Genomic DNA, 22,613 nt, shown 5'->3' with positions numbered 1-22,613 from the left:
TGTCCACATCAATCAAGGGAAACTTTTTGGTAGACGAATCCTGCTAGCAAACCCCCGGTTTAAATGCAGTTGTGGCTCATATGATTCTAACCCCAATGTGATCAGGATCAGAAGTACTGCTGGGGACCTCGGGCAATTATAAAATCAAGTGCGGGATTTTCAGATCTGCCCTTTAAAATTCAGCAAAAGTTCCCTTATCTGGTGTCAGTAAAAAACCATACTTAGTGCACTGGTAGTGCTGGTGAGACACCAGCGACTCCCAGGCAAGTGGATTCTTTCTGGAGACTTCAGCAGTTTCATGTTGAAGACATGGTAATAGCTCAGAGTGCACAGAGGGAACCGGTTTCACCTGTAATGATAACTCATTGCTCTGGGAAAAGGCTGTTCCTGTGTAGTGTGTGTCGAATACTGTACATGTGGGTCCAGACAGCAGAGATTCCTGGACAACACATGCAGATGGCCCGTAGCAAGCGCATTAAAGGAACTTCTTCAGCACTTTTCAAACTAAGTGGAAAAACTTGCTGGTTTTGGGCCTGTGACTAAGATCAACTGTAGTATCATTTCAACATCAAATGCATTCACTGCTGGGGGAAATGTATCCTGCCTTGAGGACCCAACAGGTAGGTGTTTTCCTGTCTAACTTCTCTGATCTTATGATTTTATACTGGAGACAACAAAGCCCCCTTTTGTTACCTGAGCAACTTGAAATAATATGGAAAGAACCTTGCCGCTTGGTTTCAGCTATCACAGTGCCACTACAAACAGGCCTGGTAACAAGTTTGGGGAACTATTTTCTCCATTTGTAAATGTTTGTCGTTCCTCATCCGAGTCTCTCTTTGGCCTTGTCCACACAAAGCTGTTTTATTAAAAATTTCCCACCAGCGCACTTCCAAACATGGTTGCTGTGGTGGTAGCCATAATATAGACTAGGGACTATCAGATTGCAGCATTTTTACCTGTATTACATAAGCCTGCTCTGAACCGTTATATGAACATAGTGATAAAATTCTAGTGTCTGCTTGGAGTCTTGTCTCCATTAACACTTCCACCAGTGGAGCTGTATCAATTTGGCCATGGTGGGAAGATTTTTAGTGGAGAAGCCTAGCAATGGCAGTGAGGGGAAGGGATTTTCCTGGCATCCACGTGTGAAACTTGTACTCATCTGCTAAGACCTATTTGGGCAGGAGGTAGTCTGAACAAGCCACTGGGTATGAGGGTGGGCTTGATTGCAATATATCGTTATTCAGTCCCTTGTTGGCACTGATATCCAAGAGGTCTGAGGACCAAGTTCAACCTCCATCCTAGGTCTCCTGTGAAGTGGTAGAATATACTCAACTCTCAAGCTAGAGTTTGTACTATTCTAGGCAATGGTCTAATATTTGATTTTCATTTCTTTTAGCACTGCACTGAGATTCTAGGTGCACTAGAAGTATTCTAGATCAGCAGTACTCAAACTTTTGAGGGTTGCGCCCCCCCATACCCCTATCCACATCCCCCCCCAACCCCCCCCCGGGTCTGGGAGCGGGACCATGGCTGGGAGGAGGGATAAGGGGGCCAAGGCTGGGGCTGCAGCTGGGGGTGGGCCGGGACCATATCTGGGGGACAGGGGCAGAAGGGTAGCCACAGCCAGGCTGCGGTGGGAGCAGGCAGCCGAGGCCGAGGTTGGCAGCTGAGCTCACAGCCAGGTGTGGCTCCGCTCCCGGCCTTGCCCTCAGCCCCAGCCCCGGGCTGGGAACAAAGTCGCGGCTGGGGATGAGGCCAGGCATGCATGGAGCCGGGAGCCAGTGCTGTGGCTCGGGGTGGGAGCATAGCTGCAACCTGGCTGCAGTGGGGGCCAGCAGCCAGGCCTGCGGCCAGGTGCAGCTCCACTCCTGGCCTTGCCTTCTGCCTTGGCCCCGGGCTGGGAAAGGAGCCGCAGTCAGCGGCCGAGGCTAGGGACAGTGCCAGGAGCAGGGGACATGGCTGGGGGCTGGACCAGAATAGATCTGGGGGTGGGGAGGGGCTGGATGGCATGCCCTCCCCGCCCCCAGGAGGACTGGTGTGGGCCCCGCTGCACCCCCCTGGATGGTCCTCCACTCCCCTCTAGGGGAGCGGTCTCCACACTTTGGGGACTTCTGCTCTAGATGGATGCCTATAGCCTCCCAGACAGCAAATGACCTGGCAACTGCAAGATGTCTGGATAATAAGATACATTATTGGGAGAAGTTCGGATTGTGCTTCAGAATTACAAAGGGTTAAAATGTACACATTAATCCACTAGTTAGAATCCATGTGACATTTTAGCTGTAGGGCTGGAATCTTAAACACTTAAAGCTTTAGCATAGGCCTTGGCTCAACAAGTAGAGTTGTCAGGATTACACATTAATTTAAGGCATGAGAAAGTTTGGAACACTTCTACAGCTCCCTCCTCAAAAAGGATATGAATCATAAGTCTTTTGAACATAGCTGAAGGAGTCAGGGTTAGAAGTTAACTGAAGTAACTTAACCTTCACATTTTACAGCTCATTTTGAGCAAGGCAGCTGTTGTCGATAAGCAAGGAGTGAGTTGGTGTCACAGTGGAGGGAAAAGCATTGTGTCTGCTTCAGCAAGCCAGTTGTGTGTGTTTTGGAGGCGTCTCAGCTATTAACACCAGGCATCCATACGCACGTCTCTGATTTCATGTAGGAAAGTGTAACAGGATATAAAGCACCTCTCCTGGTAACCAGGGTATTGTGTGTTGTTGCAGTCATGTGGGGTTTTTTTCCTGAAAAATGATGAGATCTTAGTCGGCTGGGGTCTTTTCACAAATCTAGTGGTTAAAGCACAGTTTTCAGAGGATTCAATTCCAGTCTCTGCTCATTATGAGCTCTGGCAAGTTGCATACCTGTCTGTACCTCCATTTTTCCATCTGTTAATAGGGTAATACTTTCCTCATGGGAACACTGGGAGCATTAAATAAAGCACTTTGAGATCCTCTGATAGGAAGTGCTATTAAGGGCAAAGTATTATCATAATTCATGCTGGTCATAACCACTCTAGGTGAGATTGCCAAACAAGTTTCCGTTTTAGTCCTGTTATTTTTACAGCCTCGTAACTTTCTAAACTATTTTGGGATGATAGTTACTTGTTCTTTGCTTTAAGTTTCTCGTCTTTTTGATGGAACTTTTTGGTAAGTTTGTGTAAAATCATTTAACCCAGTTGGGTATTCTGAGAGTCTAGGAATTTTCCCATTGGAAAGAGACATTCTTATCACCTTGTTTCTCACAGGAATAACTAAATAAAGGCTAGACTGTGAAATATCTAACTTGATATGATAGAGATCTTACTGATCATTGCATTCTGATTAGCTGTAGAGTAATTTAGAGTTTGCCCTGTTTTATTTCTACAAGTCCGTTTGCTGTGGAGCAAGGAATTTATAAGCTCCATTAGCAAATCCCCATGAACTTGTAGGCTGCACAAAATCGGTATCCCCCATTTCTTTTCCTTTGTTCCTTAAAAGAAACTAGAGATGTTAAGTGAAAAAAGCAAGCATTCCTGCAAGCTCTGTTTCCAAAATCAAGCACTCAAGATGTTTCCAAAGTTAGTTAGACTCATAGACTTTAAGGTCAGAAGGGACCGTAATGATCATCTAGTCTGACCTGCACAATGCAGGCCGCAGAATCTCACCCACTCACTCCTGTAACAAAGCCCTAACCTATGTCTGAGTCATTGAAGTCCTCAAATCGTGGTTTAAAGACCTCAAGGTGCAGAGAATCCTCCAGCAAGTGACCCATGCCCCATGCTGCAGAGGAAGGTGAAAAACCTCCAGGGCCTCTGCCAATCTGCCCTGGAGGAAAATTTCTTCCCGATCCCAATATGGCGATCAGTTAAACCCTGAGCTTGTGGGCAAGACTCACCAGCCAGCACCCAGGAAAGAATTCTCTGTAGTAACTCAGATCCCACCCCATCAAACATCCCATCACAGACCACTGGGCATATTTACTTGCAAATAATCAAAGATCAGTTAATTGCCAATATTAGGCTATCCCATCATACCATCCCCTCTATAAATTTATCAAGCTTAGTCTTGAAGTCTGCAGCATTCACTCCTGTATATTACATACTGTTTTTTATGGGTATACTATAGTAGTATATTAAGACCTACAATTAACAAAGCAAACAGGAATAGAAAAATATTCCATATACACAACATGGTCACGTTAACATTGTTGGAAGACCAGATTACAACCCCTGTATTTGCAGACTCATAGACTTTAAGGTCAAAAGGAACCATCATGATCATCTAGTCCAGAGGTTCTCAAACTGGGGCTTGTGACCCTTCAGGGGGTCGCAAGGTTATTACATGAGGGGTCATGAGCCGTCAGCCTCCACCCCAAACCCCGCTTCGCCTCCAGCATTTATAATGGTGTTAAATATATAAAAGAAGTTTTTTATTTATAAGGGGGGTCGCACTCAGAGGCTTGCTGTGTGAAAGGGGTCACGAGTCCAACAGTTTGAGAACCACTGATCTAGTCTGACCTCCTGCACATTGCACTGTTAAAGGCACTTTTGTCTTTGTAGCACAGATAATTAAAAACATGTATTAACCATCTTCTCAAACTCTGGTACAGCACTGGACTTCAGTAGGACTGAATGTGATTCTCTCTACATTTTAACCTCCTCAAAGAACAAGCATGTTGCAACCTTTTTTCTTGACAAGATAGTTGTTAAGTAGGTTATTTGTGGGTTACATAGTCTGTTAAGCTTTGATGCCTTAGGCTCTCTTTTCACTGGGGGGGAAAGAGTGTTTTTTACCTTGACATAGCTACTCAGGGTAAACCATAAGTGGAGGATGTATGGTTGACCTCCATTAAAGAGAGCGAAGTCAAAAGTACCTGTGCCTCCTCTCCACTAAGATTTTACATCAAGAAAAGTAACTTGAACAGCTCTTTCAATGTAAAAAACTGTCTTCTCTAGGAATTTACAGTAAGATAGTAAAAACACACCTCTTTTTCCATGAAGATCTAGCCTGGGATGCAACAGTGGTGTTAATCCCAATGTCCTGGCAAATTTCCAGTTGGAATAATAGTTTTGCACCTCTCAAATCCTCTGTGCATTTTCAATTGAAGTAATATATTTCTTCACTTTGTCATAAGCTACGCAGTGGTGTTGCTGTGTCCTATTAGACAGCTGTAACTTTTCACTCCAGAACTACATTAGCTGACTTTTAGCAATGAATGAAACTGAAGATTGACACCCAAATTTGATATTGGTGGAGTGTTGTCTAATGCTTAAAGCAAAAGATGAAGAGTTAGGATCCTTGGGTTCTGTTCCCATCTCAACTGCAGATCATCTTTGTGAGACAGAATATTTGTTTTCCCACTTATAAAATGGGGATTCTTTATGTCCCTACCTCCCAGGGATGCTGTGATTCTTCTTTGAGTGATTGCTCATGTGTGTTCTACAATAGGTGTGCGTGCTCGCCACGTGCACCAGTGTCAGAAGTTTTTCCCCTAGCAGTAGCCATAGGGGAGCATCCCTAGTGACCCCTGGAGTGGTGCCTCCATGGTGCAGTATAAGGGGTGCTGCGTGCTCCCCCAACCCTCAATTCCTTCTTGCCGCCAGTGAAGGTGCTTCAGAACTGCTCTGCTCCAGCCTTGCTGCAGCTCGTCCCCAGAACTCTTGTTCCTTCAGTGTGTGGTACCTGTTATGACCTGGTGGGAATCCCTCCGCCGTCAATTGTGAGGGCACACTTGACTAGGGCGCAAGGCTCGTTGACTGCCTTTTTAGCCCATGTCCCCATTCATGACATTTGCAGGGCTGCCACATGTTCTTCAAATCACACGTTCACCTCGCATTACACGATCATTTCCCAGACCAGGGAAGACGCCAGGTTCGGCAGGGCTGTGCTCCATCATGAGAATTTGTGAACTCCTACCCACCTCCAACAGATATAGCTTGGAATCACCTAATGTGGAATACACATGAGCAATCACTAGAAGAAGAAAAGACAGTTACCTTTTCCATAACTGGTGTTCTTCGAGATGTGTTGCTCACGTCTATTCCACATCCTGCCCTCCTTCACCTCTGTCGGAGTTGTCCGGCAAGAAGGAACTGAGGGTAGGGGGAGTGCGCAGCGCCCCTTACACCTCGCCATGGAGGCACCACTTCAGGGGTCGCTAGGGCGCTCCCCTACGGGAACTGCTAGGGGAGAAACTTCTGACACCAGTGCATGTGGCAAGCACGCACGCCTATTGTGGAATAGACATGAGCAAAACATCTCGAAGAACACCGATTATGAAAAAGGTAACTGTCTTTTCATACTGTTTAAGTGCTTTGAGACCCTCTGATGAAATGTGCTATAGAAGAGCAAAAACCCATTACTGGAACTTAGTGAAGTGTTTGATAGCATAGAATGCTGGGGGAAGGTGGAAAACTTGCTGTATTTTGCCATTAGCTAATCCAATTATGTACTGTGACTCTTCCCGTATAAACTATTCTGTACATACACATTGAAGTTCTGTAGCAACCCTGCCTTGAGCACTGTAGCAGATTGCCTTGAGCCCATCCAGAAGGGACAAAATTGTTCTGTGAACAGGTCAAAGTAGCCAGCTGTGGAATAATGATCTGACCCATTAAGTACGAAATAAAAATCTGTCTCGTTTCAAGTCTTCTATTACAAATGAGACGACCCTTGCTTAGCAAATGTGTAACAGAGCTGTGCCCTGTGTACTACACTAGTATGAGTGCTCTTTTGTGCCTATCTTATTCATTATTCTCCTTTTCTCCCCTCTCCTGCATTGGGGGGAATCTATAACATAGAGAAATTGATAGTCTGAAGCAGCAGCAGCTAGGTAGGTGTTAATCTTGTCATTCCCCCAAGAGGCCCCGTGTTCTGAAAGGGCTTGACCCTTCCAAGGACAGAGAGCTCTGTGCTTGCTGCCATGGGGATTGGCATCATTTGAAAAACATTTACCAACCTAACATGCCTTCGTTGTTTTAGTTGCCCATTAATTAATTTTGTTCTAATGAGGCTCTGTTAATGTAATCATCTGACATTGGGAAAGGGAGATGGAGGAGAACCCAAGTTAAAAAGAGCCTAATTAGCAAGTTAATTATAGCAAGCAAGAAAATGTACCGGTTATATAAATAAGCGATTGTTATGCACACACAAGTCAGGCCATGTTAGAAACCGCTGCTAATAGGTTAGAGGTCGGGGAACATTGTAACTCAGTGTAAAACAAAAAAGAAAAAATGCTCGGACTTGTTTGTGAGATGCTAACAGAAATGCCTCGTTAAATCTTGGGGTTCTTCCCTGCCAAATGGGCCACAGGAGAGGGAGCTGGAAACCCAGGCAAACGTAGCGCTCTCCTTACCTGCCCTCCTCCTGCCACAATAAAATAGACTTGAAACCAGAGCTGACAGGATTTCTGATGCTGGAGGTATAAATGAATGGCCAGCAACTACACTGGACTGGAAGGATTGCAGAAGAGCTGTAGATAATAACGCTATGCTGAACAAGAAGAAGTACATTGTGAATGGCGATTCAGAGATTAAAGCCCAGGTGAGGGCAGCCTTTAGGTACCATACTATAGACTTTCTAGAACAAAGTACAATTGTTTGTTTTTCTCCCCAGTCACTTACTTTTGGTATCGACTAAGCCCCTTCACCTGGTGTAAATGGAGCATAATCTCCAGAGAACGCATCTTTGTTTGGCTGTTTCCTCTCAAGATAGGGGTTTATGTGCCGCAGCTTTGAGTTGAACTTGTTATTTTAGAGACGTTCTGTCGTTTCTCTTCAGACCGTACCTGTGGGAAGGTATAGTGGAAATCTGGAGCGAGGAGTTTGGACGGGACAAACCAGCATGTGAAAACCAGAGCTTCCGATGGCCATACTTGCTATTGAGCTTTGTAAATCCGTGCAGAGCTGGTCTTAAATTGGGGCTCTTGGGCAGCTTCCTCAGGAAGAGGGGGGCTGTATCTTACTTCTTTAAAAAGAAGTGACCATGCACCTGCATTTAGAAATCATTAACCCTTGTGGATCTTGCATGAATTCCAGCCTGAATCAGTCCGTCCTGAAAAGATCTATATGGCTGTTAGAAGCAATTTCTATATAACCACAGATGGTCGAAGCAGGTCAGTCTCCTAAATCCAAATGTTTGTCATTTTTAAGGGTCTTAGAATTTATCACCTGAAAACTAACTCTCCTGGGAAATTGATTGTTACCTTCAGAGGGACTTTTGTTTCTTGGTCTAAACAAGTTCTACATGTAATCAGTATCCTTGCTTTTGTTGGTGTCAAATAGCAAGGGAGAGTCTTGATTACAGGTTATGGTGGTAGCTTGTCTCAGGCGCAGCAGGAAAACAGCTCTTTCGGGGGTAGCGTAGCCTTGTGGAGAACGGGTGTGAATTAATAGAATTTTAAATGAGAATTTTGGTCTGACAATAAATGAAGTTTAAAGATCTCAATTCTTACGTGTCTAGGTAGGGCGTGTTTCTATTGCAGAGATTCCAATTCTGAACTGCAGTCCTGATCTAGAAATTGTACCATTTAAAAAAAAAATGTTTGTGTGCATATGTGTATATACACACACACCCACACACAGTATGATCGTGTATGTATGTGTGTATCACCATCATACTGTGTGTATGCATGTACATAAGAAATATGTATATAATATACAACCAGACTGAGCTGGTTATAGTAATTGTCCGACAGAAACCAAATTCCAATTATTGATCTACACAGGACTGTGAATGAGAGTGGAAGGGTATAGTTTCATGAGAGGGACTTAGTGAAATATTACACTAGTTAAAAACACTACTGGGGTGTGGACAGGAAGGCATATCATTGCTATATATAGTGCTGCTGTTGGTTTGGCATATAAGTGCCATGTCTTGGGGTTCAGTGCCCTGTTTTAGTTACTCACTCTTGGCTTGAGTCGGCATTCCTGTGGTTAGAGCTGAGATGTGGTAGTAACATGACCTGGGTTCTAGTTCTTTGTAATTTGGTCACTGGTTTAATCTGTGAACTTGGGCAAGTCACTTACATTCCTTTGTTACTTTGGAAAAAGTGCTTTGAGATCTCTGTATGTGCTATATAAATGCTAAATATAATTGCAGTTTTTACAGCATTTGTAATGAAAATCCCTTAAGAGATGATGTCGAAGAATATTAACAGAATGTTGCTTTTTTCCCCTGAATTCTGCAGGAGGAGTTATTCATCCTTGTTAGCCTTCCAGCATATCTAACTTTTCCTAGAGCATCATTTTATGCCAATAATCTGATGGGGTAAAGCTCTTCTAGCCATGGAGGGATCTGTTTAAATGAAAAGAGCATTCTTGCAGAAAAACAAATTTCTTCGGGTACGTCTATACTACCCTCCTATCCGGGTAGGTAGTAATCGATCTATCGGGGATCAATTTATTGCATCTCGTCTAGATGCAATAAATCGATCTGCGAATCGACGCCCGTACTCCACCTCGGCAGGAGGAGTAAGCAGCTTCGACAGGGGAGCCGCGGCAGTCGATTTGCCACCACGAGGACGGCCAGGTAAGTCGAACTAAGATACTTCGACTTCGTAGCTGGAGTTGCGTATCTTAGTTCGATTTCCTCCCCCAGTGTAGACCAGCCTTTAGAGAAGGGCATGTGTAGACCATTGTGCATAGAATCCACATCACAAGGAGTAGAGCTATTTGAAGGCTGGAAGTGCAACTCCTGATTCTCACCTTAATTTGAGTGACCACTTGCCTTTTTCTGTTTGTTGTCTGGTGTTCAGTAAAATTTTATTGTTGATTGAGTATTCTAGGATTCCTGCAATACCAGCTTTAGGATTATCAGAGGAAAAACCTGGGTTGCTGTTGTAAACCTTCTTATAATCCTTTCTTCCACAGCTATGACTGCAGCAGAATAATTTTATTAGCCCAATGACCTTGCCAAAGTTCCAAAACAGTTCTCTGCATTCCTGCTGGAGACTTGAGGTATCACCAGATCAGCCCCAATAATCTCTACCTGCTTACCAGGCTTCATGCCATGGCCTTGTTCTGGATGAAGTGGTCTTGTCTGACCTAGTCAGTATTCCTATTAAATTGGACATGGAAGTGACTTTTAGTGATGTAGTGCTACTTACCTGCTTGTGCTAAGGCAAGGAGTGAGACATCGGGACTGTAAATGTAGCACTCCCTTGTGGCAATATAGAGCATTGCAGCTTAAGTTACTGTGCTTGAATCTGAGCTGCTCCCAGAAAGGACTCAAGTTCCAGGCAGCTAGGAGAAATCCTTAAACAGAACCAACTACTTAAAATATCCTAAGGGGTTAATAATCACAATTCATGGTTTTACAGTGTTTTGAAGGTGTAAATACTTAACCCTTATTGGGCCAGTTCCTCTGTTGGTGCAGATTGATTCCAGTGAAGTCAGTGGAGCTTTGCCAATTTGCACCAGGGAAGAATCTGGCCCATTATTCTTAATTATCAAGTGACGAGTTATTTCCAGTTTCACTGAGAGAGTTTTAACACGTTAGCACACACACAAAAAAAGACTTTGGATCAATGCTAAAATTTAGCTAGCATAAAAAGTCAGATATCGGCAGTGAATATATCTGTGCCTAATAGACATGTGCTCTGCAGTGTTTGCTGAATTGCGGCATAGTAATAGTGGTTAGAGCAGGGAAGGAGTGAAAGTAGACTACCTAGCATCTATCTTTGATGCTGCCACTGGCCTGCTGTGTAACCTTGCGTGAGTCAGATAAAATTTTGCTTTAGTTTCTCCATTTGTTAGAACATGAGTCCCCACCTCAGATGTTAGCTCAGAACTTGCAGAGTGCCTTGTGATCTCTGGGTGAAAAGTTGCTAGAGAATTGTAGTTAGGAAAATGAGAAATTCAAATTACTTTTGTGTTTTTTCTAAATGAACTGAACTTCTATTTAATAAAGAATCTTTCATTGAAAGTTATAAGATATGCATTTATAGGGACTTCAAGGGTCTGGGGATAGGCATCGGGCAATGGAGCTTTCAGTGGTAGCTCTCCAGTAAAAAATCTGGTCCAGTTTGGTAGCTATTACTATCCAACATCTGTGTGGTCTATGTGGAATGTGGTTTGTCAGTCAGTCCCTATTAGGCAAATGGCCACATCACAAAACCACTGTTATATTTGGCCCTCTTACTGTCAGTTTCAGCAGAGGTCAAGGGTGGAATAAGACACGGGACTGGGAAGAATAAGAACTCCCCATCGCCCACTCCTCCGGTTTTGCTAGAGATGTAACATCCATGAAAGGATTGAAGCACATTGGCAGAGGATGTAAGTAAGGATGCTACATGTGATTTTACTCTGAATGGTGTCTATATAAAAATGGCACCACCTTAGCAGCTCTGTCTGCTGCATGCTTTCAGCATAGATCTGCTGACTTTACGAACTAAAAATCCGTTTTGATTTCTGTTAGCCTGGTGGAGTCAAGACAACTCTAGGAGAGTGAACTGGAGACTAAGCTTTCCTGTGCACTCCAGTAGAATTATTTTCCATCTTTCAGTCAGTTGTATGCAAATCCATTGAAGTTAATAGGGTTGCCCAGGTGTTGCCAAGAGCCTAACTTGGCCTGTAGGATTTTGATTATTGATGGTTATGCCTGAGCTGGAAAGGACTCATCTTGATTCTCAGATCCCAGCTGAGTCTGCAGGGTTGGCAGTTACCGCCCCCTTCCCATCTTTTTACTAGTTAACTGAGTACATCTAATCATTGGGAGAGGGTAAATACAGAGCCCTGCCATGATGTGTTTATACTGCCTTCATTACCAGAGCATTGCTTGTAAGGGTAAGAGTGTTAGCTTCAGTGCCCTGGCCAAATTCCAACTGGATAATTACAGTTTGCGAAAATAAATCTCCTATGGCATTTTCAGCTGCAAGTGGTGTTCTTCACTTTTTGACCTGTTACACAGAGTTTCCTGTACACTATTAAACAGCTGTCATGTTCCACCCTAGAGATGAAGTGATCCTAACTTTATTGTGTGATCCAGCCATTACTTTGTCATCCTCTGTGACTTTGTAGCAACCACATTTATACAGATATGTCAACTTGCCAGGCAGTCAGTAGGTTGGGGGGTTCTCCAAGTGTCACATTCCAGAATTATGATAGTCACATCTTCTATGGCAAATCTTAAATAATCCAGTGCATGATGTATTGCTAAGAGGGTTGCTTTATTTCTATCTTGGGTCTTTTGCACAGAAGGTATCTAGCATCTCATGGTCTCCATATTTCTTGTCAGGTCGGTGGTTGATAAAATAATCTTCACTTCAGTTCTACAGATTTCTGATTAATAATCCACACTCTTTTCAGTTTTAGAAAAAGCACTTAAATTACTGGAACAGGAATGTCTTTATTCTTCTAACTAGTGTGCCTGTTGGTAAAAGTGATTGAAACATGAGCTTGAAGTGTTTGTGGAGGAGAAATGGGCTTATACCATGTGTGCTAAGCTAGGCCCAAATTAACACCCTCAGTTATATAACAGAAACTGCTACTCAGTCCCCACTCAAACAATGCAAGTAGCCCTTCTCCAATGTAGTCGTTGAGGCTGTTAGGATTAACCTACCCTGTCAGGCAATGGATTTTTTATACCACATGTAACTGGGATTCTTTCTTAACAGATCCAGTTTGCTGACCAAAAGCAAGAATTTAACAAGCGCCCAACGAAGATTGGTCGCCGTTCTCTGTCCCGTTCCATCTCTCAATCCTCTACAGACAGCTACAGCTCAGGTAGGTACCACTGCTGGCTCCCTTCTGTCCATGTGCCTCTTGAAGCTGCAAGTGTTCTTTTGTCCATTTGTCGGCTGGGCCTTCACTCATAGCCTGGGGATCTCATAGTTTTTTCTTTCATACTTCTAAGAGGTTTAGGAAAGGGGATGAAGAGAGATTTTGTTGCTGTTTTCTTCTCTCCATATACAATTGGCACTTGGATGCTACACTAAATGGGTTTCTTATGCAGAGTCTGGCTAAAAACTCAGATTTAGGCTTCCCTGACTCTCTAACCCTATTGCTCCCTCTCAAATCCCTCATGTGTCTTTCCAACTCCTCTTCCTCCCCTCCAAGGCTTATGCAACTTCACACTCAGCTTACAACTGTGCTTGTATTTCATCATGTTCCTCCACATTAGCTGTCCTAATTGTTGTTCAGGTATGTGTCAGCGTGGATCCCATGATGGTCGCTCATGTGCGCAACACCAGTCTTTGAACACAAGAACTAAGGGTCACTCAATGAAATGAATAGGCAGCAGGTTTAAAACAAACAAAAGGATGTACTTCACACAATGCAGAGTCAACCTGTGGAACTCCTTGCCAGAGGATGTTGTGAAGGCCAAGGCTATAACAGGGTTCAAAAAAGAACTAGATACGTTCCTGAAAGATAGGTCCATCAGTGGCTATTAATATGGGTAGGAATGGTGTCCCTAGCCTCTGTTTGCCAGAAGCTGGGAATGGGCGATGGGATGGATCATTTGATAATTACCTGGTTTGTTCATTCTCTCTGGAGCACCTGGCATTAGCCATTGTCAAAAGACAGGGTACTGGGCTAGATGGACCTTTGGTCTGACCCAGTATGGCCTTTATGTTCCTATGTATGTTTTTATGTTATGAACAGCAGCATCCATTGGAGCTGCATGTGCTACCATATGAAGGCATAAAGGATGGAGTGACTCAGTTCCTTCTGTCCGTGTCTGTGAGATGGATCCTTGTGCTTTTCCAACGTACTAGTCTGTAGCTCTGGTTAAGCCTCTCAAAATTCTTGAAAATAAATAAATAAATCAGACGACTTCAGCTTCCTTTGAAGAACCGCTATGAATGAACTCAGTCCATTTGGAATGATTTTTAATGGCCAGAGTCCCCTGTTCAGGATGTCTTAACATGTCAGACTCTAAACCTGTGTTCTTCAAGCCCTGCCCTTCCTGTAGCAGGTTAATTTAATTAAGATAGGCACAGCAGATGCCTCTTCTGTTTGGGAGAGAGTCATATACCTGGTAGGTGCCAGATGTGCTGCTTGTTTTCTTCCAAGATGTGCAAGCCATGGGACGCACAACAGAAGTGTCATATGTTGAAACGATCTATGAAGATCTTTTTGGACCTAGAGGAGACAGGTACCAGAGCCCACCAGGTAATGAACCGACCATCTTCCTTGAGTGCCCTGTCTAGCAGACACACAATGCCTAAAGCCAGCCCAGAGAAAAGACTTTAAACCAACTCTCCAGAATCAAAGTGCAGCACCGAGAGAGGCTTCCTTGAACACAAGGACAAAGACTCCAGATGGAGCTCAGTCTTCCCACAAGAAAAACCACATAAGGGGGACTGGGGAACATGGCTTATAAGGAGAGGCTGAGGGAACTGGGGTTGTTTAGTCTGCAGAAGAGAAGAATGAGGGGGGATTTGATAGCAGCCTTCAACTACCTGAAGGGGGTTTCCAAAGAGGACGGATCTAGACTGTTCTCAGTGGTGGCAGATGACAGAACAAGGAGCAATGGTCTCAAGTTGCAATGGGGAGAGTCTAGGTTGGATATTAAGAAAAAGTTTTTCACTAGGAGGCTGGTGAAGCACTGGAATGGGTTATCTAGCGAGATGGTGGAATCTCCTTGCTTAGAGGTTTTTAAGGTCAGGCTGGACAAAGCCCTGGCTGGGATGATTTAGTTGGTGTTGGTCCTGCTTTGAGCAGGGGATTGTACTAGATAAGCTCCCGAGGTCTCTTCCAACCCTAATATTCTAGGATTCTATAAGACTTTGGGGGAAAACCACTGAGCCCCAAGAGGTAGTGATGAGGGACCGCCTACCACTGAAACACAGAGGAAAAGTTCACTGGCACAAGTGACACAATCTTCAGCATTTATGCCTTCAACAGAATCACTGAGGATGCTCAGTTTGCCTCTGGAAAGACTTAGAACTGAGATACTTACCAGTATTGAAGCAGACCCTGGTACTGAGAGTTCCTTATACCTCAGTGCTGCCAGTAGAGGAGACCTGTTCCTCTTCTCCATCACTGAACCACACGTTCTTGCCTTCTTTGAGCAGAGAATCCTCTCCCCAGAGTTCCCTGGGTAATACAATAGAAAGACCTTGATGGCTCTGTCTCGCCGCAGAACTCAGCCACCGTCACATCAGGAATGTCACTGAACTGGCCAATATCAGATAAGCCTGCCATAAATCTATGGCATGCTGCTCTGGCCTTATTGAACTTGGTGGGATCTGCCTTTGTAAATTTCTAGGACTCAATCTCCATCTCATTCTGGGAAGAGAGAGAGATCATGCTTCCCAGAGGCACTGTTGGCCAGAGCATCAACACTGGGCCTGGGGAAAAAGCAATAACAATGTTTTACCTCACCACCTAAGAACCTTTCATCTTCTTCACCCAATGTAGCAGTGTCATCAGTGCTGTTGTCAGTGTTGGGTGACTTCAAATAATTTCAAGAACTACTTAGGACAATCGCAGAGATGCTAGAAATAGAGACATCTGTTATACAAGAAGAATCTCCTAAAATGTTCAACACACTGACATCTTTGGGCCTGCCAGGATTGCTTGCCCAATGAAGTAAAGTCTTGTGGCAAATGCCTGCCTTGATACCTGCCACTCACCCAAGGATAGCAAAGCATTACCGAGTCCCTCAGAAGGTTTGAGTACTTCTACATCCATCCCAAACCAGGCTCTGTGGTGGTCTCTCCTGTGCATGAGCAATCCAAGGCCAATAAAAGCACCCCAAAATACAAAGGCCTAAAGAAGCTTGATCAGTTTTGGAGGAAATTCTATTCCTCTGCCTTCCTCCCAGTATGGGTGGCAAGCTCAGGCCTTTCTGGTCAAATATAACATTTTGACCTAGGACAGGGTGACACCTTTTCTGTCCCATCTGAGAATAGAGAAGAGCTCAAATAAATAGTTAGAAGGTCAATTATGGGTCAAGGCAGCCCTACACTTGGCAATAGATTCTTCAGACACCACGATCTAGGGTCATGACAATGCACAGAGCATCATGGCTTCAGGCATTGGACATGCCCGGGGAAGTGCATTCCTTAATCAAAGAACTGCCCTCTGAAGTCATGGAACTAGTCAACAAATGAACAGACAAAGCTTGCACTTCTTAAAGGACTCTAAGGCCATTTTGTGCTCCCTGGGGATCTGCACCATAACATCATCAACCCCAGTCTAGCCGGAGAAACAGATTTTATCACACCAAGCAGTCCCATTATCATGCTAGGCAGAACCCAAATGAGACAGGAGACACCAGCTTTCCTCATTGGCGACACACCCATTCCCAGAGTGCATCAGGAAATTTGTTGAGATTGTCAGGGGCTACAACAGAGGCAGTCCTAAGAGTATGACTAGGGCCTGACCAAATTCATGGCCATGAAAAACATGTCACGGACCACGAAATCTGATCTTTTGTATGCTTTTACCCTGTACTGTACAGATTTCACGGCAGGAGACCAATGTTTCTCAAACTGGGGATCCTGACCCAAAAGGGAGTTGCAGGGGGGTTGCAAGTTTATTTTAGGGGAGTCATGGTATTGCCACCCTTACTTCTGCGCTGCCTTCAGAGCTGGGCAGCCAGAGAGCGGCAGCTATTGGCCAGGTGCCCAGCTCTTAAAGCAGTACCCTTCCAGCAGCAATGCAGAAGTAAGCGTGGCAATACCATACCATGCCATCCTTACTTCTGCATTGCTGCTGGCGGCGGCTCTGCCTTCTGAGCTGGACTTCTGGCCAGCAGCCGCCGCTCTCCAGCTGCCCAGGTCTGAAGGCAGAGCCACTGCCAGAGCAGCGCAGAAGTAAGGGTAGCAGTACCGCAAACCCCCTTAAAATAACCTTGCGACCACCACACAACTCCTTTTTGGGTCAGGATCACTACAGTTACAACACTGTGAAATTTCAGATTTAAATAGCTGAAATCATGAAATTCATGATTTTTAAAATCCTGTGACTATGAAATTGACCTAAATGGACCATGAATTTGGTAGGGCTCTATGCATGACCTTCGCAAGTCACCTCACCCTTTTCACTGGGTGTGGTCTGTTATAAGCAAACATGCAGTAACCAATCAGAAATGGTTGCTATAGAATTCTGTCATAAACCAATATTTCACTAATGAGGAATTTCCACAATAGACCTGTTCATTACAGAAGACATGAACTTCTGACTGAACTTCTGCTCCAGAGAGGGCTTCTTACCAGACACCTTCCTGCTACAGTGGTCTCAAGGCCCCCTCTATGCCTTTCCACCAGTTCCCCTGATATCCAGGATAATATCCAAAATCAGGCTGGACAAGGCCACTCTGATAGCTATCTACTGGACAAGGCAAATTTGATTGTCAGACCTATTGCAAATGTCCAGTCAGCTTCCTATCCATCTCCCAGTCCATCCAAACATGATATCTCAGAATCATGGTCAGCTGTTGCACCCAGAGCTGAAGTTGTGGCACCTGACTTCTTGGATGTTGGCTGATTGAGCATTACTGATAGGGACTGTTCTTGGCAGGTTCAAGAAATTCTCATACATAGCATTAAGCCCTGTACTAGGATGATCTCCTCCAAATGGAAAAGGCTCCAATCTGGAGGAGAGGTCCTGATACCGCGGATCCTGGAATACATGCTGCTCTTAAAACAAGCTGGACTAACAGTTAGTTCTCTCAGAGTCCACCTTGCAGTAATATCAGCTGCAATGGTATTCAAATTCCTCAGGGGCCTCCTATTTACTTATTCATATATTAGAGGCCCAGTTCCTACATGGGATCTCACCATTGGCCTCTTGAAATTTATGGAGCCTCTTTTTCAAGCTCCGATTGGATTGCTCGATGCACCACCTTACTATTAAGACAGTTTTTTCTGGTTGCTGTCACCTCAGCCAGGAAAGTCAGCGAGTCTAAGCCCTTATGGCTGAATCTCCTCACACATTCTGCCATAGAGACAAAGTTGTGTTGAGACCACACTCTAAGTTCATATCTAAAGTGGTCTGAGAATTTCACTTGAATCTATCATTTAACGTGCCAGTCTTCTCCCGAAATAACACTCAGTGCTAGGGGAGAAGCAGCTACACTCTCCGAATATTTCTATTACTTTATTACCATAACATGACTGAGCCTGTCTCCTCATCTATTTGTGGTTATATGCTGCTCATCAAAAGATGAGCCATCTCGTCACAGAGAAACACATGCATGATCTACTCAGATTTTATCTGCTATCAGATAGTTTTCCTTCCAAAAATGAAGGCGCACTCCATCAGGGCACAGGCAGAAGCAGCAGTCTACCTTGGAAATGTGCCAGTATCTGAGATCTCTAAGGCATCTCCGTGGAGCAACCCACTGATCTTTGTTAAACATTATGACCATGTCATGATAGCCAGGTCTGTTGCCAAGTTGAGGAGGGCAGTGCTTTAATCATTATGTGACCAATGCAGCTGGAAGTATTCATTTTCTCATTCTTCAGGGACAATACTTCTTGCCAGTCGCTTACAGTGGGATCCACACTGACGTATTCAAAGAACGAATGGATTGTTACCCTACAGTAATTTGTTCTTTGAGATGTTGTCATTGGGGCAAGTCCCAAAACCCACTCTCCATCCCTTTTATTCAGAATGCTCAGCAACACGGGCTTTGAATTGTGGGGGAACTGAGATAGGGTCGTGGCTGCCCCACACCTTATGCCTTTGTACAGAAGTGCGAGGTGGCACAGGGCATACTCCCTTGACAGACTGCTATGCAAAAACTCAGATCTTGCATGCATGAGATGCATGTGCACCTACGATGGGATCTACACTGACTATAGCATCTTGAAAAATCACCGTTACAGTAGGATAATTAACTTCTTTCCTGTTGTCTTCTCCCACTTTTGGTTTTATGGCCTCTGTCTTGCTGCCCCTACGGTTGGAACATCTTTCCATGCTACATATTCCAAATGTCCTTCCTCTCCTGTCCCTCCGGAAAACCCACTTCTCTGAGAAGCCACCTATGCTGATCTCCCTGACAATGTCTCAGACCTGAACCACTGTCTCAGTTTTTCTGAATGAGACTACAAAGTTTTGAGGGTAGGGGCTCTATCTTTTTCATACTCTCTAAATAACAGATGGAGAATTCACCTTGTAGTTTGGGGGCAGCCTAGTTACAAGTGAGCTTGATCGTTAATGACTTGAGAGTGTTTTTTCTGATTCTTGAACTCTCTTTCTGTTGTTGCAGAAGAGAGGCCCAAACAGCTGAGTGTGGGCACTTCCCTGCCACACTCAGCACAGGCAAATGCCAAGGGAACTCTCTCTGCCCCCAAGGAAGCAATGATGATATGGCTAGTTCATTCAGGTGTAGTAGGGTTTTCACCCTCATGTTTGTGCTGGGCTGCCGCGTTCCTTAATACTATAATCCACTGTTCTGCCCCGTACTGTGTGAACACTCACCCTGCAGCTGGGAGAGTGACCTATGTCTCCTACAGTGGCTGTATTTCCTCACAATGGATTCCTGGGAAGTGCAAAGGAACAACGCATGCTGTGTCCTCCTCATATAAATATTAGCCCAGACTCAGTATTCACCATACCAGTTATACAGACAAGTATGTCTCAGTGAAGTCTTAAATCTAACTATACCCCACATGGTAACACAAGCTTTAAGCTGGCACTAACGCTTAGAATTTCTCCAGTATAGATCTGTGATCTAGTATAGCATTGCACAGCCTTTACAATACTCTTTGAGGCTAATCAGTATTCTAATGTGAATGTTTGGTATGATTGTCATTTTTTAAAGGCTAATATTAGTCTAATTAGTGTGACTAATATTTCTTCAATTTTCGGGTGCTCCAGACCCATAGCTGAAAGAGCTCTGAGTGATTTCCTGTGAGCTCTCCTCCATCTCGTGCACTTAGGCTCTCCCACTACAGCATCAGCAGTTTAATTTGTATTAATAAAACCGTGCGTTTTTGTGCTAATGCAAAGTGCTGGGTTGACAGCCCTGGAGACTGAAGCCCTCTGTTCCCAGGACAGTTGCATTTTCAGGTAGCGGTGACTCCCATCAATGTGCCTCATCCTTGTCCTGGAGAGATGGATTTTAGAGCCAAAAGGAGAGTTTAGTTGACAGGCCCATTGAGTCCTGGCACCTGTGCACAAAATGGGCGGCAGTTTTGCTGTTCTTATGAAGTGAACTCCAGTCCCTCTAGGAGTGGATCTGAGTGAGACCCTCCAAGCTCATGTCACGTAAAATGCCAAAGAATCGTATCAACTGTCAGTCACTACACTATTACTACCAGGGGTAATCATTCTATCTGCTTTCTTTAAAGTGGCAAAGACCTCTCTTGTGTCCAAGTTAATCAAATGATCATTTTTTAGTTAAGGCTGGGATTTCCAAAGGGACCTGAGGCGTTGGGCCCCCCACAATTGATCAGAGTACCTAACTCCCTTAAACCCCTTAGAAGATTCCCAGTTGTATAGGTCAGTGATGTGCTGTAGGGGTGTCTCATGGGAGTACACCTCTACCTCGATGTAATGCTGTCCTTGGGAGCCAAAAAATCTTACTGCGCTACAGGTGAAACTGCGTTGTATCAAACTTGCTTTGATCCACCAAAGTGCGCAGCCCCGGCCCCCCCCCCCCGAGCGCTGCTTTACTGCGTTATATCCAAATTCATGTTACATTGGGTCGCGTTATATCGAGATAGAGGTGTACTTTGTTAAAAATTCAGCCACTAAACTGAAGGCTGGGGGGAATTTCCCTGCCTCTAGGGTCTGCTGCTTTCTCGCTGTTGCTAACCAACTCCCAACAAAGGTGACTCAACCTCGAGGTTCCTAAAATACTTCTGAAGAGCCGATTATTTTCCTCTGTATCTCTCCCCACGTCCCACTTTGTTGTACAGTTTGAGGACGCTTTCTTGTATCTTTCATGTACAAAGCATAAATACCTCCAGCAGCATAAGGTGTAATATGCTTGTTTGTCAAGTGACTCTCTTATTTATTGGCTTGGCAAAATTTGATTTTTTTGTTTGTTTGTCTGATGGAAAATATTGATGTTTATTTTTAATCTTTTTTTTAGTTTCATCAATTAAAATGTTCACAGTTTCAAAAAGTTAAAGATAATTTTTATCTATTTATATTTTCAAGAGTTGTGGGAAATGGGGGGATGTCGGGGGGCAGACAACAATTTAATGACAGTTGACTTTGAGATGTGAAAAATTAAAACTTTATACGTCTTAGAACACATTATCAACATCGAATGTCAAAATGTACAAAGGAAATATCCTTAAATCATACTCTTAGTCAACATTTTTCTTTCTTTGACTATCTTGAAATTTAGATTATCATCGATGGAAATATTTTTTATCAGTTTATGTGTGTACAGTGAAATTGACGTTTACCATCAATAACCAATAAACATCTAATACTTCCAAGCCTACTTATATAAAAATCCAATCCCTGTATTTCACTGAAAGAAAATTCAGAGTTTTTGTCCCATGCAGTGAGACAGCTGTATTTATACTTGTGGTGGTCATCTTGTGTACCCTGTTGATACGCCAAAAGGCTCACAGTATAGTTTCATGGCCAGTCTGCCCAGCTAGCTGTCACAGCAAGTGGGGGAAAGGCAGCTCTTTGCCACTGTCTGACCTGGCATTAGTCACAGCAGCAAGGCAGCACAGCCTAGTGGTCTGCATGTCGTAATCCTGTCTCCGCCAGTGACTAAATGGCTTGGCCTTTGGCAAATCATTTAATCTCTCAGTGTCTGTTTTCCCCCTTCTGTAAAATCAGGATAATCCTTGCCTGCCTTGCAGTGGTGTTATGAGGATTAGTTAGTTAATATTTGTCCAGCACTTTGAAGCGTTTAAGTGCTAAGTGTTGTTGTTGTGCACACTACACACATAAATTGGTTATTGAAATAAGATTAAGTTAATAATATCTTTAATTAAAGGAGACTGATTTCTTTCTCACGCTGTTTCATAACTTCAGTGGGGTCAAACAGAAAAGGAACAAGGTACATTTTCTATTAGCTTGTAATAAGCATCTTTAGGAGGTGCAGGTCTTAGGGAGGATTAATTGGTTAGTGGGGGAAGTGCCCTTTTTTGGAATATAGCCTAGTTCCTCTTTTTATCAGTGTTTAAAAAGAGTCTGATCGTACCAGTAGTCAGATTTTCCTGGCTCCAAACCCCAAATCTGAGCATCCTTGAATGTTGGAAAAGTTCGGATCCCCCTCCGGTTCCTGCTAGTTGGGACCATTTCTAGTCTGCAGCTATTTCCCCCTCTCTTGGATAACACTGTCTGGCAACTGCCATTTCTTTGGCATCACATAGCTTTGTTTTGCTTACTTGTAAATCATTGAATGGGGGCCCTGATCTAAACTTTAAATTAAATTTAGGAGAGAGAGAGATCCTGCTGACTTCTAGTGTCTTTCTAAAATGTGTGTATTGGGGAGATCCTGTCCTCAGTAATTTTGTCAAGTGCCACAGGAAAGTAGGACTCACGCATAGCATAACTTCCTCTATGGCTGTTAACAGTAAAGAATGCAGCATGTATGAAAATCTGGTTACTACCTATGTTTTACAGGCTTGGTTACAAAAAGTACATTCAGCCCAAGGAGTAACACCAAGTTATGGTTTTAAAAACCCTTTGCACAGATTAGCTGTTTTCGGGAAAATAATCCTGCATTAACTAGTTAATCCCTCTGCAGTTTTTGATCCCAGTG

At 43.9% G+C, this 22,613-nt stretch overlaps 1 protein-coding gene across 3 annotated transcripts in view; it reads left to right on the top strand.

Moving 5' to 3' along the window:
* AHCYL2 (adenosylhomocysteinase like 2) overlaps window positions 1-22,613 on the top strand; it is an 83,729-nt gene that overhangs the window by 3,535 nt on the left and 57,581 nt on the right. The window contains exons 1-2 of one of the 3 annotated variants that reach the window (XM_030581608.1): window positions 579-620; window positions 12,595-12,703. In XM_030581608.1, the coding sequence (XP_030437468.1) occupies window positions 594-620; window positions 12,595-12,703 (136 nt within the window). In that variant the 5' untranslated portion in view covers window positions 579-593. Of the gene's footprint in view, window positions 1-578; window positions 621-7,376; window positions 7,524-12,594; window positions 12,704-22,613 lie in introns of those variants that run through there. The other 2 variants (XM_030581517.1, XM_030581425.1) reach the window with 2 other exon arrangements.

The sequence above is a fragment of the Gopherus evgoodei genome, chromosome 1, assembly GCF_007399415.2.
Source record: "Gopherus evgoodei ecotype Sinaloan lineage chromosome 1, rGopEvg1_v1.p, whole genome shotgun sequence".
NCBI classification, from domain to species: domain Eukaryota; kingdom Metazoa; phylum Chordata; order Testudines; family Testudinidae; genus Gopherus; species Gopherus evgoodei.
The sequence above is the reverse complement of the archived record's forward strand: the minus strand, read 5'-3'. Positions and strand labels throughout refer to the sequence as shown.